This window comes from Hypomesus nipponensis, chromosome 16 (genome assembly GCF_054491055.1).
Source record: "Hypomesus nipponensis isolate SF chromosome 16, ASM5449105v1, whole genome shotgun sequence".
NCBI lineage: Eukaryota > Metazoa > Chordata > Actinopteri > Osmeriformes > Osmeridae > Hypomesus > Hypomesus nipponensis.
Window position 1 is genome coordinate 10,932,804 of NC_140376.1, and position 17,549 is coordinate 10,950,352.

The window sequence follows — 17,549 nt, forward strand, 5'->3', positions numbered from 1 at the left end:
AAACGACCTCAGCCAAGTGACCGGGCTAGACCTGACGAGGAGGATGAAGCGAGACCTGGGGGCCATCATGGAGATGTTCCCAAACACTCGGCTGGTGTTTTCAGATATCCTGGAATGCTGCGTCTGGAGGTATCAGAGGAGCACCAGCGCTTTATTGTATCGACAGGGCAAGACATCGAGTCAAGGCAGCGGTGTCTAGCTTCCTGGCCGACCGTGGGATGAGGAGCATTCAACACCCCCAAATACAACACGGTTTCATGTACCGACCCGACGGTGTCCACTTTGATCACGTTGGAAACAATGTGTTCTTGGGAAACATCCAAGACGGTCTCCGACGACTCCTGTGCTAGCCACAGCACACACAACAACGACTCTTTTAAGAGCCACCCAAAATGTTAAAAAATAAAAATTAGACCGTTCAAAGTGTCGTTGTAATTGTACAACCATGGCGTCTTACAGGGTTAAATGGTTACATCTTTGAAGTGTGTCATAAAAAGCGGCGTCATGTAGCTCAGCTCACTGTGTCCTGCTCTATATAGCGAGCAACTCTACATTCATACGTCTCTGAGTTTGCTTTAAAATAACAGAAAACATTAATATATTTACGATGATACATTAAGGTGCTTTTATGAATCAATATGTCCTACCACTTGAGAAACACTGTCCTACACATAATTAGACAAATGCAATATTAGGTGTCCCATAGCCTACAACCTCATAACCAGGTGCAACAGGTGTCTCAAGAGGATTAAGGAGTTGAAGAAGCAGATGCTGTGTCTTCCTCTTGTTGGACAACCAACAAGTTGTTTATATCTGAATACAATTTACTAAGTTACCTACTGAGTGATACCATCTGAGTGATACATGTAATTTTTACAAAATTATTATCAAGGGAACACAATGGTCAGAAGTCATACACTTAAGTGCTTTTTAAAATATGTAAACACCAGGAGACTATGGGTAGCTGGGGCAGCCACAAGCACACCCTCACAATTTCCCCAGAAATTGTATGCTTTCTAGTTCGATTTGTTGTTCAAATGTTATGTCTTGTGCTGTAAAATTACACGTTGCTAGCATTCTTGATCTAGGATGACTAGTGAAGACTAACTACTTACTAAGTAAGTCATGCCGAGGAAATATGAACCTGAGGCTTTAACATATCGAATGAGGTTGATATGCCAAAACCAAAGTTAGATATGGATAGTAAAACTCAGACCGTTTTTGCTCATTTCAATATTTTCGTCGGAGGGCATTACTGATCCGTATTGAGCTGTGAGTAGGTCACCACGCGGATGGCATGACTGCGCATCAGCCAATCGGAACGCTTGTACTCATAACTTTTTTTGTTTTTAACAAAAGTTTTGTCTCATGTGAGGCAGTTGTTTTTGTTTGTAATAAATAGTCGAGTGTGATGATGAAGTATGATATGGTTATTTTGTACCATTTCTTAATTGAATTTACAGAATAATTACTATACCGTGATAAATACCGTAACCGTGATATACAATTACTCATACCGTGATAGAAGATTTTGGCCATATTGCCCACCCCTAGTGTGTACCTCTACAAACCAGGGTGATCAGATGAGAATGGCTACATTTGAGGCATCTTACAGCAACGGGGGCTACGAGCCATTGCGATACATCAGTTGTAAACATTAGCGCATGTTGCCGCCCCTCTCCTCCTCATTAGCATTTAAAGTTACAAACACAGAAACAGCGTGTTTTGAGGAAAGATCATTGAGGGACTGCTCGTAGTGGCTGTAATTATGCACCAAGGCTGAATTTCGGGAAAGATAATGTGGTTTTGTCCACTCGTAATCCATGGCAATTAGGAGTACAAAACAGAAAGAACACAAATATATTTTTTTTTGTATTGTGTTCTGCTGGATATACTGTATGGTAATGAATAATTGATAAATGTATAATTGGGTGTGCTTGCCTTTGACAAGAACACAAACTTTGTTCTCTCACATATATATATATCATTTTTATTCTTTTTTCACCCCTAAGGATTTCTCAATATTTTGACTTTATCGACAACGTCAGTGTCAAAAGGTTCGTCTTGGTAGCAATTGCGTTGCATGTATTGGGATTTATGTTCCGTTGCACGGTTTAAAAGGTTACAATGTTTTTGTGGAAAAAAGTGCCTTGTGTGCCTGAAGGGAACTCAGCGCTAGAATAACGTCACAACGTCGGGACACGTCGGCAATGATGCAGTTCTAGTAAGACAGATGCCGATATCAGCGAGCCCTCATCGTTAGTAACGTAGCTAAAAGTAAAGGAAAGTTAAGGCTTGGTACCTACGAACATGTATTTTGGTGAGCAGTCTCACAAGCCCTACTTACCTGGCATCATGGAGCTGACCAGCTAAAAAGTTATTTAGTACTAGCGTTGCTACCTACATATATCTAGCTCTATAGCTGGCAGCTCTGCTCCGTTTTGCTCCTAGATTCAGACCTATCCTTGGTAAATTGTAGAGCTAACTAGTCAAAGGGCGTATAGCCTGGAAACATACCCATCTGAAACCGACGTCAGCACACACCACAAATTCCCCAGAAATTGTACCCTCTCTTGTTATGTCTAAACTTCCGCGTTGGTGTCTATGGTAGTCCCAGAACCCTATGGTGAAAAGTTGTGAAATTTGGCACCAATTTTCACCAGGTTCTTAAGTACCATGTGTAATTTCACCTTGATGTCAAAAGATGGCTGAATTACATTTGCTTAAAAGCTGTAATTCCAAAGCTGACGAAAGCTATTACTTTGCCTTTTCAATTCATATAAACAACAGTTGATGTGTAGCAGAGAGGATAGAGAGACTGACTAGCAATCAGATGCTCTTGAGTTCAAATCTCCATTCATTCTCTCAAAAAAACATTGACAGGAAGAGAAGTGGGAAAAACGATTTTGACAATTACCATATGCCTATGTTTACCGTATCCCAAGATCCAATATATTAGCCTTTTAGAAATCTTGAATTTCTTTTGGATGTTTTATACGCAAATGTTTTAATAGCAGAGATGTTGTGTATTGTTTAGGGTCCTTGCCACCATGAGCCAAATTGGTATTGCAAATTGAACATATAGCTCAACTTGAATCGCCTTCTTTTGACTGAAAGTACTGCCAAACAACACTTTGTCTGCTCACAAGTTCCATTTTCACTTTCTCTCAGCCTACTGCATTTGAACGGTCCACCTATGTAAACACCTTCCCGTAATCAACGGCGGCGTCATTACGTCAAACAGCGTAGCGTGCGTAGTCAAAGTCGGTGGAAACAAATTCTAAGTTTCGGCCGAAACCGAACCCTGTCAAAAAGCCCAATATTTGGCCGAATCCTGGATTCGGTGCATCCTTTGCATAAACACCACAGGCAAAGGCCAGGATGATAACTATTTCCTCCTTTAACTTTGTGATAAAAAAACACAATTGTGAAATGTAATGTACAATATGAAGTACTAACTACGGTCAAGGTTAGTAAGTTGGTTATTATATAGTATTTTTCGCTCTTTTTATTTTGTAAACAAAAATAAATGGTAGGCTAATTGTACCTAGCTCTCAAGTCTTCTCACGGTGTGTTTCAGGTGTTGCCTAGCAACCAATTACTTTTGATAGAAAGTGGACAACACAGTTCTGCTAAAATGGCTTTAATTCCAACACAAAATAATGACACAAGCGATTCAAAGAGTCTAGTCTTTGTGTAGTTTCCATCAGACCGCGGACCGGCGATGAGGTCAATATGCGCCTGGCATGACTACCCATTAGCTAATCAGAACACTCGTACTGTCGTTTCCATATAATAAGTTTATATTATTTGTACGTCTACTTTCAGAAACATTAGTCTACAATTTCACTGAGCCAAAAGAATCATGACATTAGCCTCTGTTGCCTGACACATACAACAGCAGTCTGTGATACTGATCTGTTTTCAATCATTAAAATACACATTCCTCACAAATAAATGTTTGTTTTAGGATTTATTATGACGTTAGATTACAGGTAAATTATTTGTTAGTGAAATTATCATTACTTGTTGTTTTAAACTAGTGTAGCTCACTGCAACGCTGTACGCAACACACTGGTAAGAAAAACAATTCCACCACTGTTTAGGAAGCCAAACGGGACACTAAATTTTTGGCACTTAAATCTAAAAACACCCAGATTCGTTTTACTATTGGTGAAACTATCTGACTACTAACCTGGGCTGTGTTTTCCGATAACGATGGATCGTTATCGAGCATAAACGAAAACCATCAATATTTCTTACGTGTGTTTCCCAAACATGCTCGCAAGGAGTAGGCTAATCTATGCGCTTTCAAGAGTTACAAATTTTCAAGAGACACTTCAATGGCTACAATGTCTTTGGGAACGGCCAGTAAAAATAATACGATAATAATAATAATACGATCAACTTATGCCGCATTCACACTTGACTTTTTATAAAAAAGCGCCTTTTCAGAAAAGCGCTGGGTGACGTCAAGCACTTTTCTGACGAGAATTTTGTAACCTGAACGGGAATCATATAGTCTAGCGATACATTATTATACGTTATTTTCTGTTGGTTATTTATCGACGGCTAGCTTCTACAGGGTTTTTCCTGCATAGAGAAAATGTTGGCGTGCGCCTAAGCCGTTTTCCCGAGCGCCAAAGACAAAAAAAGTCTGCAATTAAAAACGCGTGCAATGCATGGCAGCGAATATGTTCTCAATAGTATGTTTCAAGTAGGCTACAGCCGAATCCTCGTTCAGTTTTGATCCATATTAATCGAGTTGATAAGCGTGTCTTCTTGTCTGATCAATACGCAACTGTGAGGTGCGCGAATGGACAGAGTGGACACTAAACTGTCGTTCCTCTGCGAGGGCCAGGCCGACATGCATGAATATATCTGTACAAATGCAAATTACATTTCCACTCAAAATGCTGACAAAAGTTTGATTTACGATTTCCAACGCAGCCTCCATTGGTATTCTTAACATGGAATGATAATATATAGTGCAGTGTTTCCTCTATATCTAAAGTTCTGCCCCCACGGTATCAGAAATCAGGCTGTACAAAATGTTTTGGTAGAGTGCATGTGCACGGAGAATTGCACAGACATGCGCTTCACACCGCAGTTGAGGTTGTGTGTGTGCGTCCTTGAGAACTGTAAAGCCTAATATATACTTATGTCGCCGACACTTTGGAAATGGTCGCAGACGGAAAAAAAAGTGTCGCTCAGGCTGCTGCATTTATACTTCGGCATACAGTCGCCTGTGCTCAAGGTTCACCTATCGGAGAAACTGACAATTTAAAATGTTCACTATGTGACGACATCAGCGCGATTAGAAATTAATGACCATTCATTTAAATCAGGTGTGTTGGAGGGGGGGGGGGGGGTTGAATACATAACACCTGTGAATAAATACATTGATTAGAAAAAAGATATATACACTTTTTTTTATTTTTTTGGAGCACCAGGTCATTTTGACCCAGAAAAAACCCTGTACTATGACCAATAAAATGCAATTACTGGCTTTAGCTTTGGCGTTTGAGGAGCCATAGCCATAGCCTGGTAACTAAGGCAGAAGGTTACTAGGGAAGGTACACTTGTACCCACTCTCCTCGTCCTGATTGGTCAGTTGTCAAAAAGGCGCTTGACGTCACCCAGCGCTTTTCTGAAAAGTTGAGAACTGAACTGAAGGCGTCAGGCTCAGTGCTTTTTTAAAAGGCGGCCGCCTTTTTCGTTTTCCCCTAAGATTGCATGTAAAAAGGCGCTGAAGGCAGAACTTTTTTCTGAAAAAAAGAATTCAAGTGGGAACGCGGCCTTAGGGTTACAACGCTTTTGGGAAACGCAGCCCTGAACTTCAATGCCACAGCCTAAACTTTGTCAATCTGTTTATGAATGTCTCCTCTACAGGTCTGTGAAAACGGCTAACATTTTCCAGTTGGGATTTATGTCCGACAAGTGCCCCTGTTTTAGAGCTACTGTACATTTTGAGTGTTACAAACTGCCCTTTGCTCTATCTAGCTAGTTAGCTTGCCATGGGCATTTCTGTCCCGTATGCACAAACAAATAATATGGGAAAATTGTGCCTAATTTTTGCTCATTTAATCCATTTAACCTCATAATCCGTTTCCATATAGTATATCCATATATCTCTAGTGTCAGCTCTCATGTTAGAAACCTTGGGTTCATTATTGACTCAGAGCTTGGGTTAGTCAAGCAGATTAACTCAGTGGTGAAAAATTGTTTCTATCAGTTACGACTGATTTCCAAGGTCAAATCTGCTTTGTCTTTTAAAAACCTTGAAACTGTCATTCATGCTTTTATCACCTCACGTTTAGATTATTGTAATTCCCTCTTTGATGGTCTCCCCAAGTCCTCAATTGCCTGTCTTAAGATGGTACAGAATGCTGCTGCCAGAATAGGGCCTTTGCAGTTGCTGGTCCTAAGCTGGTCCGAAGCTGGAATCAGCTTCCCCTGTCTGTTAGGCAGGCTCCATCTTTGTGTATTTTTGCAAATCCAGGCTTAAGACGCTTGTTCTGGCGTTTCCCACCACTTGAGTTGTACTGTTGCTTGTTTTGATGTTGTTGACTGTTTTGTATTTTGTTTTTACTGTGTATTTTAGTGTTTTTTAAATATGCATTTGGATGACTGTTTTTGTGCTTTTGTTCGGCACCTTGGTCAGCTTGGCTGTGTTGTGAGTGTGCTTTATAAATAAATGTACTTACTTACTTTACATATAGTTGAAACAGGCCTACATTTTCAAATGTGTGGTCTCAAATATACATAAAGAAACATTTTTCAATTCCGGCGCATTCAAACAATCCCCTCAGTGAAGGTTGGCTGGCAACAGCAGTGACTGACCTTCAGTGAGAGTTGGGGGAGGTGCACAAAAGACAAACTTATTAGTGGTATCTTGCTTCCAACTTTGTTTTGACAACCCATTTGGAGCAGATAAACATATAAAACATGCAGGGCTGTAGTAGGCCCAAGGACCAAGATCATTGACCAGGATTGAGAAAGGCTGATGTAGAGGGAGTATTAGAGAAGCTGACAAAGTTGAATGTGCTTTTCCCGACTTACAATGTGGATAGCCGGTCACATGAGCGCTGAGTCTTCAGACCAGGGATGTTGATACTGTCAAGTATCGCTTCCAGTAAACTTGGTATATCAGCCAGTTTTGCCTAAATAGATTTCAAACATATTTAGACCAAGCAGCAGTGCTGCCAAACAGGAAGTTGGGTTGTAGCTCACCAAATCTTTGATGGATTCACACCAAACTTCCTACGTGTACTCGGAACCCTGTTCTGTGAATGTCTAAAGTGTTTTTTATCATAATTTGATTGGCTTGGCCCCCTCATTTCTGCTTGCAGCTATATTTATTACAATTATTGTTACCGCTAATGTCTTAACATAAGAATTCTGTTTACCTGTCTACAGGTAATGGTTATGTGGTGAAGCAAATGCACATCATAGAATTCAATTCAATTTGTTGTCATAATTTTGCATAGGCTATACATATAAATCTTATTTAGGTTCTAACCGTCTAAATAACATATCTGTGCAAGGAAGTCCTTGCGACATCTGCTGAATTGAACAGGAAGAAAATAGCTTTAAACTAGTTCATCCCGGTGTGATTAAAAAAACTACAATATATATCTAGAATAAGTCAAGAAAGCAGGATCCTGGAATTTGATTGTGTTTGAAAATACATATATTTTTCTCTTCACCGCGGTGAAATAACACCCTGTCTAGAAGCATGAAAAAGTCAATAATCTTTCAAGGGGGATTTCTCTGCTGGAGCATTCAAGGTTTACCAACATTCATATGCGTATCTTCAACTATTTTCAACACACACCCATAATTTGAAAGCTTACAATTTGCACTTTCACAATATGTGAACAACTGAGAAATTACCTTGGCTGACAATGATCCCTTTTAAAAATAACGTGTCACATATGGTAATTCTGCAAACATGAATTTGAGCACGAATAGTATTAAGCAAAAATAGTGTAACCAGTGAAAGAGATTACATTCCGTGACTTACTTAAAACCGAAAGAGAGGGAGACAATACAGCTTCTGTAAAGAGATTACGCAAAGCTATACTTTGGAAGCAGCAGAGTCAAATAGAAAAACAAGAGCGACATTGACAAAAGCATCAACAGCAGAACAAGTTAGAGAGGGGCAGCAGAGCCACAGCCAGCTCTTCAAGAAGAGATGGGAGAAATTGATAGAAAGAAATCAAGGGGGGGAAACAGTCAGAGTAAGGGATGAGAGAGACAGAAATACTGAGACAGTACACTGCAAACAACACAAAAACAGGGGTCATCTCACCCAACATCCTGCTTTACATGCAGACTGCACTTAGCTAGCATAGAGGAGAAGGAAGAAAAGGAGATGAGGAAGCCAAGAAAGGAAAGCCATCAGCATCTGCTTCGTAAGAATGGCATCAGTCTCATCAGCCACATGGAAAAGTCACTTTTCTACTGCACTCCACAAGGGTAACGAGTGGAGAGTGCAATGATAAGGGCTGCTCACAGAAGACAAAAACAAAACACAAACCAATCCAAAGTAAATTAATTGATAAAAAAGGAAGACATACAGTGAAGGTGAAACCCCGGCAGGCATCGCAGCCAATTAATATCAAATAATTGAGATGGAGGAGGAGTTTGGTCAGGTTAGTGTTGAGAATATCGAATCCCTTTGCTGGTTGTGTACAGCATGGTGACATATACTGACCTGGGCTTGAGACAGCACTAGTTGTGGTAGGTTCAATAATTGCTACAGGAAAAAGGGGGGAGAGGGGAAAAAAGAGGACATTCATGTATTATTAACAGAATGGAGACAAAAAAGAAAAGAAAAAACATGCAAGGAGAAAGGACAGGGAAATGATGACCAAACAATATTCATGCGTAAGGACTGGCATCTTATCATTGCAAGATTCCTAACTACTTACCAGCCTCGACTGTTTGGTCGAAGTTAGTAAGTTGTTTATTAAATGGCATTTTTAGCTTTTTTCATTTTGTAAATTAAAATAAATGGTAGGCTAATGGTAGCTAGCTCTCAAGTCTTCTCACAGTGTGTTTCAGGTGTTGCCTCGCACCCAATTACTTTTGATAGAAAGCGGAACACACAGTTCTGCTAAAATGACTTTAATTCCAACACAATAACGACTCTTATAGAAAGTTCACAATTTCTTCGTTGCCGTTGATGTCTTCAGTATTACCTGAATAGTAAAACTCAGCTAACTCCTCGATATCACTCATTTTGAAGATGACGTCAGAGCAGGGCAATAACAATCCGTATAAGACCGCAGCCTGGCAATGAGGTCAATACGTGGCTGGCATGACTACCCATTAGCCAATCAGAACGCTCTTACTGTCGTTGACACATAATAAATATGCTTAATGGAAAAAAACCTCCCCCACCAGATTTCAAAATTAATCAGGCATTTTTAGGGGGTTAGAACTTTTTCCACAAAATCCAAAAGGTTAGAGCAGTGAACAGAGACTGGCTTTTTTCAGGGAACCCTGTCCCATTCTGATTAACTTGTGAATTAATTTCTGACTGAGCCACTAGGGGAATTAAAGAAATGTAATCATTTAAATGTGTGTGCATTTGGGTTTTTGTCTAAGAAGGCTGTACTGTACACCCTAATACAATATAACACATCGGTAAACATAATTTGTAAGATTAATGATTTATTATTAACTTAGATACATTTACAAGACACTTACTTTTTATCTTGAGTATACATAGTCTAGCATTAGCATAAGATTTGTTGTGGAATCTAATACTACATAAACATGGGAGAAATATAAAGAAGGATCATCGCTCAAATTCAGAGGAATTATTAGCAAAATGGTAGCTGACCCATAAAATTAAATGGGAGATGAGATAAAACAATGCTACTGTTTTGCAAACACAATGCATAATCCAAAGTATTTACCTTCTCCACAAAGGAGGAGTTTGTCACCAGAGAAACTTGAAGCCATTATGATTGTTCATGTTTACTTCTTTTACATACAAAAATGAGTTTTTTTTTATTTCTAATTGCACAGCAGGCAAAGATATATAGGCCATCCAAATGTATGTAAGAACCTGCTTAAAATCTCTTTTGTAATCCAGTTACATGGGCACTCCATTCATACATTTCAATTTCAGGGCAAATTGAGGTGCCCCATTGTCAACACTTCAAAGTCTTAGCCTCTGTTACTTTTTTAAAGTCCTAGAGTTGAAATGAGACTTTAATGTTTGCAAAATAAATTTAAAAAGTTATATATTGAATTTGCGTACGAGTATTGGAATCCAAGAATTATCAATCTTTTTCTAGAGTAATATATTAGTGCAGGGGTGTCCAACCAGTCAGAGACTAAGAGACACATTTTTTACTGTGTTACCGCAAAGAGCCACAGCCTAAACATGGACACACATGAACAACACCCCATCCTTTCCTACGAACACTCACAGACCTCTGCTCAGCCAGATTTATTGTAAATGTCACACACCAACATAATGACAGAAATTGATTCCTACAGTACTAAGACCACAGGCCAGTCATTTTCAACGATGACAATTTCAGTTCAAACAAAAATAATATATCCATTTCATAATATTCTTCTTTCCTACATTCCTGTGTCCCTCCCTCCATCTCTCGCCCCATCCCATCAACCTATTCATTCTCACATCCCTTCATCCCTCCTACCCTTCAACCTATCAATTTTTCCATTCCTCTACCCCTCCTCCCATCCATTCTTCCATCTCGCTTTCCTCTCAATCCATTCATCCATCCCCCTGTTCTATCCCTCCCTCCAACCTTCTATCCTCTCCACCCATCCCAACCTCAATCCCCTCCCTCCCTCCCTCCCTCCCTCCCTCCCTCCCTCCCTCCCTCCCTCCCTCCCTCCCTCCCTCCCTCCCTCCCTCCCTCCCTCCCTCCCTCCCTCCCTCCCTCCCTCCCTCCCTCCCTCGATAATAGATAATAATTTACAATACCGTTTTTCTTTTACCATGCATGTTGCTTAGTGGGACTTCTGGAATTCCTTGCCTTGAACAATCCTCTTCAAATCTGGCTTGAATTCCGTTGTTGCCACTCGAAGCAATTCTTTCACATGGGTGTCAGGCAGAACAGATCGATGCTTTGATTTCAAGTGTTTCAGGGTAGAACACAGACTCGCAGACGTATGTTGACCCAAACATTGACATTATCTTAAGCGCAGCCCGTTTGACATTGGGGTATTTTTCCATTGGCACACTTTTCCAGAACTCAATGGTCCCTTCCCTTAAAGCACTTTTCAGTTGGTCCTCCTCACGAAGATCGATCATCTCCAACTCAGCCGGGGCCTCATCTGTGACTAGCGCGGCTTTCAAGCAGTCCGCCTCCGCATTAAATGGGTCGACGAGGAACGTAATCTGTGGCCTTTTCAGTTGTAGATCACGGAACGGGGTCACAAAGCTTTTGTGTAGGTTTTCAATCAGTGTTGCATATCTTGTTATTTGCTTATTCAGGGCGGCGCTGGTGACTTGCCCGCTGGCTTTTAGCAGAGTGGGAAAATGCGTTAAATCTCCCTTTTGAATATGCGCCTTGAACAGCTTCAGTTTGTTAACAAACGCAAACACAGTTTGCACCAGGTCAGGCAGCATTTTTAATTTACCCTGCAGGGTCAGGTTCAGTCTGTCTAAGTGACACAGCATGTCGACCAAAAAGGCCAGATCCATAATCCACTGGAGGTCCGAGAGCTCGGGATAGTCCTAGTCCTTCTCTTCCATGAACAGTTTCACGGCATCCAAAAGCTCAAAAAAGCGAGAGAGAGTACCTGGCCTTTTGACAGCCACAGTGCAGTGCAGCGGTAGGTCACCTGGAAGCCCTTGGTCCAGCTCAGCGATGAGATTCTTGAATTGCTTGTGGTTAAGAGCATGTGTGTGGATGTAGTTGACGATTTCCATCACAGGCTTCATGACGTTGTTTAAATTCAATGATTTAGACACAAGTTGCTCCCTGTGGATGATGCAGTGGAAATTCCAAAACTTGGGAAACGTTTGGTCAGCTTTGCACAGCCCCACAAGCCCGTTCACAGATCCGATCATGGATGGCGCTCCATCCATGGCTATTGCAGTTAGGTTTGATATGGGAAGATTTGCTTTTGCAAATGCAGCCATCATTGTTTCTTTCACATCTATGCCACGGGTTCTGTCTTTTAATGGCACAATATCAAGGAGTTCTTCTTTGATCACACAATTGTTTGACACAGACCGTGCAAATATTGCTAACTGAGGATTGTCTTGTATGTCACAACTCTCATCCAATGCGACACTAAAAAACTCACATGCTTGAAGGTCAGAGTGCAACTGTGATTCAATAACTGTGTTAATGTCCGATATTCTGTGTTCAACAGTGTGGCGGGACAGTTGGACGTCTGATACCATTCGTTTTAGTTTTGTTGTTTTCAGGAGACAATATTTCAACAACGTCACTGAGGCATTTTTTTTTTACTCTCCTTTATTGTATGGCTTTTTGGCCCGTGCAATGTTCCAAGACAGTTGATAAGATGCAAGCGTTAAGGTCTCTGAGTGCTTCGTAACATTTTTTAAAACCTGTTTCTGTTTTCCGCCTGACTTTTCAAAGTGACCAACATGTGCTTTCAAAGTTCAGTCCCTTTTGAAAATTCCTGCTCGATATTAGCATGGAGTGAGCTAAAGTGGCGCTGAAGATTGGAAGCTTTGAAATGGGCTAATGACGCCTGACATTTAAGGCAGAATGGCTTGCCATTACGCTCAACAATAAAATATGAAATCTCCCACTCTGTTAAAAAAGTCCTGTTTTCATCTTCATATTTTCTTTTCGCTGTACATTTGTTCCCAGCCATTTTGAGCGCGAAGTGGACAGAAATTGTTTACTCAAATGATCTTGTCCCGGGACGGCCCCCCCCCCCAAATGCTATGCCCCCTCCAAAAAATGTTTTGTTAAAGTATATACGTGTGTCATAATTCTGTCTGAGTTAATATGACATTTTAAAAATTATAAATAAAATCATTGTTATATAATGCTTTATTACAATACCTTTTTTATTAGCCTGCTTGGTTTAAAACTTTGCGATCATGCGCAATGGTGTGGTGTGTGATCTGAAAGTTGACACCAACTGACATAACGCGCTTGAAAGAGTGAATCGGGCTATACAGTAAGAGTGAATTCGGACAATAAAAATGGACATCCGAAATAGACATTCTGCCAAAAAGCCAAACGGAAGTCTACCATCAAAAGAGGGAGAAGATGAGGTTGCACATTTTCAATACCATCGACATCACTGAATGACAAAATCGTAGGGGCACCTGCTAACTGTGAAGCTGTAGCTAGCCCTATGGTTGATCTTGGAACGGTCTTGGAACAGGCCCCAGATGATCTTGGGATAAACCATCCAAAACAAGTTGTGTTGCCGCCAGCAGCTGCCATAAGCATCTGGGGAGATGTTTCAATAACTAATATGGGGCCCTATACCCACATAAAACATAAACATAATACAGCAGAAAAAGCAAGGATTCCTGTTGGTTTGTATCAATGGTATATAATTTTTTATTATGGGCACTTTCAGCTTCATGAACAGGGCAGCTCAACATACAATTACACCGCGTTTTACGTAAGGAATAAGCCTCGCCCTTTCGCGCACGGCAACTTCACAGCTTGATTAGCGCAGATAGAGCTGTTTTGAGCAGTATATTTTCAGCCCAAACTGTTGAAAATATACTGCTCAAAACAGCTCAAACATCCCCTCAACTTAAATTCTTTAACAAAAGAAAAGAAAGAAAAGAGTGACTGACACTAAACCGAACTTATCATAAATAACGATGGGCTCCGCGTTATTTCAGCACCGTGGACAGGTACCGCTGCTGTCGCCGGTACAGTAGGGTTAGTTCTACAGATGCTGGACAAAAGAAAGAGGTCACTTTTGGTAGACTGAATAAAGCTGTTCATTTGTTGTCCGAAATCCTTTGTTTTTCAGCACCACAGGCAGCATATGTACGTCTTATTTCTTTTCCTGCTCAAACTAACATTTTAACCTTCAGATTGCTTAAGCCCGTCGCGGTAAACGTCGCCAGGGTAACTGCAAGTTCGACCAATCAGAGATATCAGTCAGTGTTGTTTTGCTTAGGATTGTGGGTATTGTAGTATTTCAACAGAAGATCACAACTAACAAGGTTGAGTTCATACAGACTTGTGGCTTTTATAGGAGCAGAAACTTTAGTTTCACAACCTCGTAGCTCGAGTGAAGCGAACACGCACAAAAAACACAAAGACAAACTTCGATATGAACGTAAGAGCCGCATTAAACAAGGCAAAGCCGCTCGCGAGCCGCGGGCCAGCCCTGTATTAGTGACACAATTTATAACAGTTGTTATGTCCCCTTCCCTGTGTTTGTGAGTGTTCTGTCTTCCCATCATGTCTTCCATTCTCCCTAGCAATATTTAATTCAGGTGTCTCACTGGCGCTCGTCTGCACCATTCGCATGCCTGGTCCTGACCAAACAGAGCTCCGTCCGGCTATTAAGGCTCTGCCTGTCATCTGAACGGGAGATCTTCTGGTTTGTCTGTTGGTCGTGTCGTAGCTGTTTGTTGTTACTAAATCATTTGTGTGGTTGTTTACGTGTCTGATGTTTGTTATTATCCCCCCCCCCCTTATTTACTATTATCTGAACTATATAGTGTTTTTGTTTTGTCCAAAGCGCAGGGACAAGGGTAAGCCGCCCATGGATTTAGTCTTTCATCACATAGCCGTATCATTGTTATATATGTAACAGGCGTGGTCTTGCAAGTTCCGTCAGAGGTATACAGGCCACTGTCCGCTCCCACCTGGAGTCGAACTCACCACCTCTGACTTCCCAAGCGCCACCACTACCAACTACGCCAACGAAAAGCTAGCAATTCGCTGACGCGGGTGGCCTGTAACATACTTGAGGAGGGAGTTTCACCACACACCAGCTACATTCACCCCTCAAACTCACTCCGGCCGGCTAGCTGATGCTAACCTAGCGATCCGGGTCACAGCACCACTGTAACAGGCGTGGTCTTGCAAGTTCCGTCAGAGGTATACAGGCCACTGTCCACTCCAACCGGGAGTCAAACTCACCACCTCTGACTTCCCAAGCGCCACCACTACCAACTACGCCAACGAAAAGCTAGCAATTTGCTGACGCGGGTTACATTCTTGAGTGTGTTTCACCACACACCGGCTACATATACACTAGGAACGGGTGCCTGTTAGACTCGCAAATGCAGGGCTGTTGTTAGGAATTCTGGGCCCCCTGAAATAATTTTCTTTTGAGCCACTTTTTATGTATTATGTTTTTATTTATTTATGTATCATAACTTTTTCTTCCATCAGCATCTTCACTATCCCGTTCACTAGTATCTGTAGTAGCCCTACTTTCTGGTATTTGTTCTTGGGAGGGGTCTGGCTCTGTTGACAGCAAGGACAGTCAGTGACTTAAGTAGACTTATAAATACATTTACATTTCCCGTTCATTACACATACCTGAAAACTTGTCACTTTTTAGTGAAAATAGCCGTTTTGAATAAAAAAAAAATTAATACATGCGAATCGTGCAGATCTGGAGAGTTTTTATTTGGGGTGGGGGGGAGGTTTTTGAAACGGGAGTTTCCAAAACCTACTGCGGTCATCTTCACAATAAAGCATCTTTGGTGACACGTCAGACGAGTCATTTCGCCAATCACAATCAAGTGAACTGCAGCGTCTTCTTTTAAAAGGCTACAGTAGTCAGCTTGTCGGGTAGTCAGCTTGTCAGCTAACGTAAGATCAGCAAAATGTGTTGCAGTAGCCTACCTACAATGTTAGAGCTAGTTCAATGTGAAGGATTTTTGGCAAGGCTATCTCTTCCACTGCATTAGTTATCTGATTTTTAATCTATAATTGTTGTAAGATTTGAGCGAAATGAAAACGAACACATAATGAAACAAGACCAATTGGTGTCTGGCTTAATGAGTGATCGAATCACCTGGGGTCTCTTTTATAAAGCTTGCGTACGCACAAAACGGGACTGAAAATGTGCGTACGCCACTTTCCATGCAAAGGTTGTGATTTATAAAAAACAAACTTGACGGGAGAATGTGCGGTCCTCCACGCAAACTCTGACCCTCCCGTAGGCCTACGCACATTTTGAAAACAGTTGGAATTGGCGACGTAGATGACCGCACTGTAGTCAGACTGCAGAAATTGAATGTGGGAAGAACATTACTCGTAATATTTATATATTTTGTTTTCCTCACACACGTTTTTTTCATTCAATTTCATGATTGTCATGAAGATTACATCCAGCAGTGTTATTTGCACTTGTACTGAGTGATTCTTGTTCCATAAACACCTTGTACAATCCAACTCAAATTTTAAATAAAAATTCACCGCTTCCTCACCATCAGATTGTCCACTACGGGAGTTCAGGAGGGGGAGATTCCCCGACTGCATGGAATACAGGATAACATCACATATGCTACCTGTAGATAACTGCAGAACACAGTGTATAACTAAATATATTTATTTAATACTGTGCAAATATCCTCATATGTCAAAAACTGGAAATACAGTCGTTAAGCTCCCGCAATCGCTACGCTCTACGTCCTCGTTATAAATCCAGACTTTAATATATTACTGTTCATAACAAAACGCTTTTGTTTTCAAATTGTATCTCGACTCGCAGTATCACTGGCACAGTTGACGCCACTCCCACAGTTTTTTTAAATTGGTGATCTACCGGTCACTACAGTTTCTGAGTTTTCGGGCTCCACCAATAGGCTAACAGTGTCTGAGAAGTTGTCATGCGCTATGATTCACCGTAAAGAACAATCGCATGCCAGGGTCATGATGAAATACTAGATTAGCATTCATGAGGTGATTTGCATTGACTATATGCAAATCAAGTGGCTAAGGGGAGTCAAGTGGCTGAGCGGGTAGAGCATCGGGCTGGCAATCTGAAGTTTGCCAGTTCGATTCCCGGCTGGTGCACATGTCGTTGTGTCCTTGGGCAAGGCACTTAATGAGAATGTCCCTGTACTTACTGTAAGTTGCTCTGGATAAGAGCGTCTGCTAAATGACTAAATGTAAATGTATATATGGGCGTGTTCGGGGCGGTGTACAATGCTGATTCACGTACGCACACTTGTGGGTAATCTGTGATTTATAAAGGGAACACTGCGTACAGGTGTGCGTACGCACGGTTTTATAAATCTGAATTTTTGTGTGCGTACGCCATTTTAGGGCTTTTGGGTGTACGTACACTTCTAGTAAGAATCCTACGCAGTTTTATAAATGAGACCCCTGCTCTGGCGGGTCATTTAACGTTGATTTAATGCAGTCAGAGTTAGCCTTAACAAACGTTTATGATCATGAAAAAGTAGCCCTGGTCAAGCACGTAAAATATTGACAATTGTTTTCCAGAATGAGCGACCTTAAAGAGAAGGATTCAATTTATATAGCACAGCTTGACTCAGGGCTGAGGTGCAAATGGAGCTGGGCCTGGCTAAAGATCGAGGTCAAGACCCATGTGAAGGGGATTGGCACATT

General features: G+C 41.2%; 1 protein-coding gene across 3 annotated transcripts in view; it reads right to left on the reverse strand.

The window, feature by feature from the left end:
* negr1 (neuronal growth regulator 1) overlaps nt 1-17,549 on the reverse strand; it is a 243,195-nt gene that overhangs the window by 38,940 nt on the left and 186,706 nt on the right. The window contains exons 7-9 of one of the 3 annotated variants that reach the window (XM_084676268.1): nt 8,720-8,761; nt 8,315-8,348; nt 8,027-8,059 (exon numbers count right to left, since the gene is read on the reverse strand). The exons of 1 other annotated variant lie outside the window; for it this stretch is intronic. In XM_084676268.1, the coding sequence (XP_084532394.1) occupies nt 8,027-8,059; nt 8,315-8,348; nt 8,720-8,761 (109 nt within the window). The remainder of the gene's footprint in view (nt 1-8,026; nt 8,060-8,314; nt 8,349-8,719; nt 8,762-17,549) is intronic. One more of the 3 variants, XM_084676262.1, reaches the window with a different exon arrangement.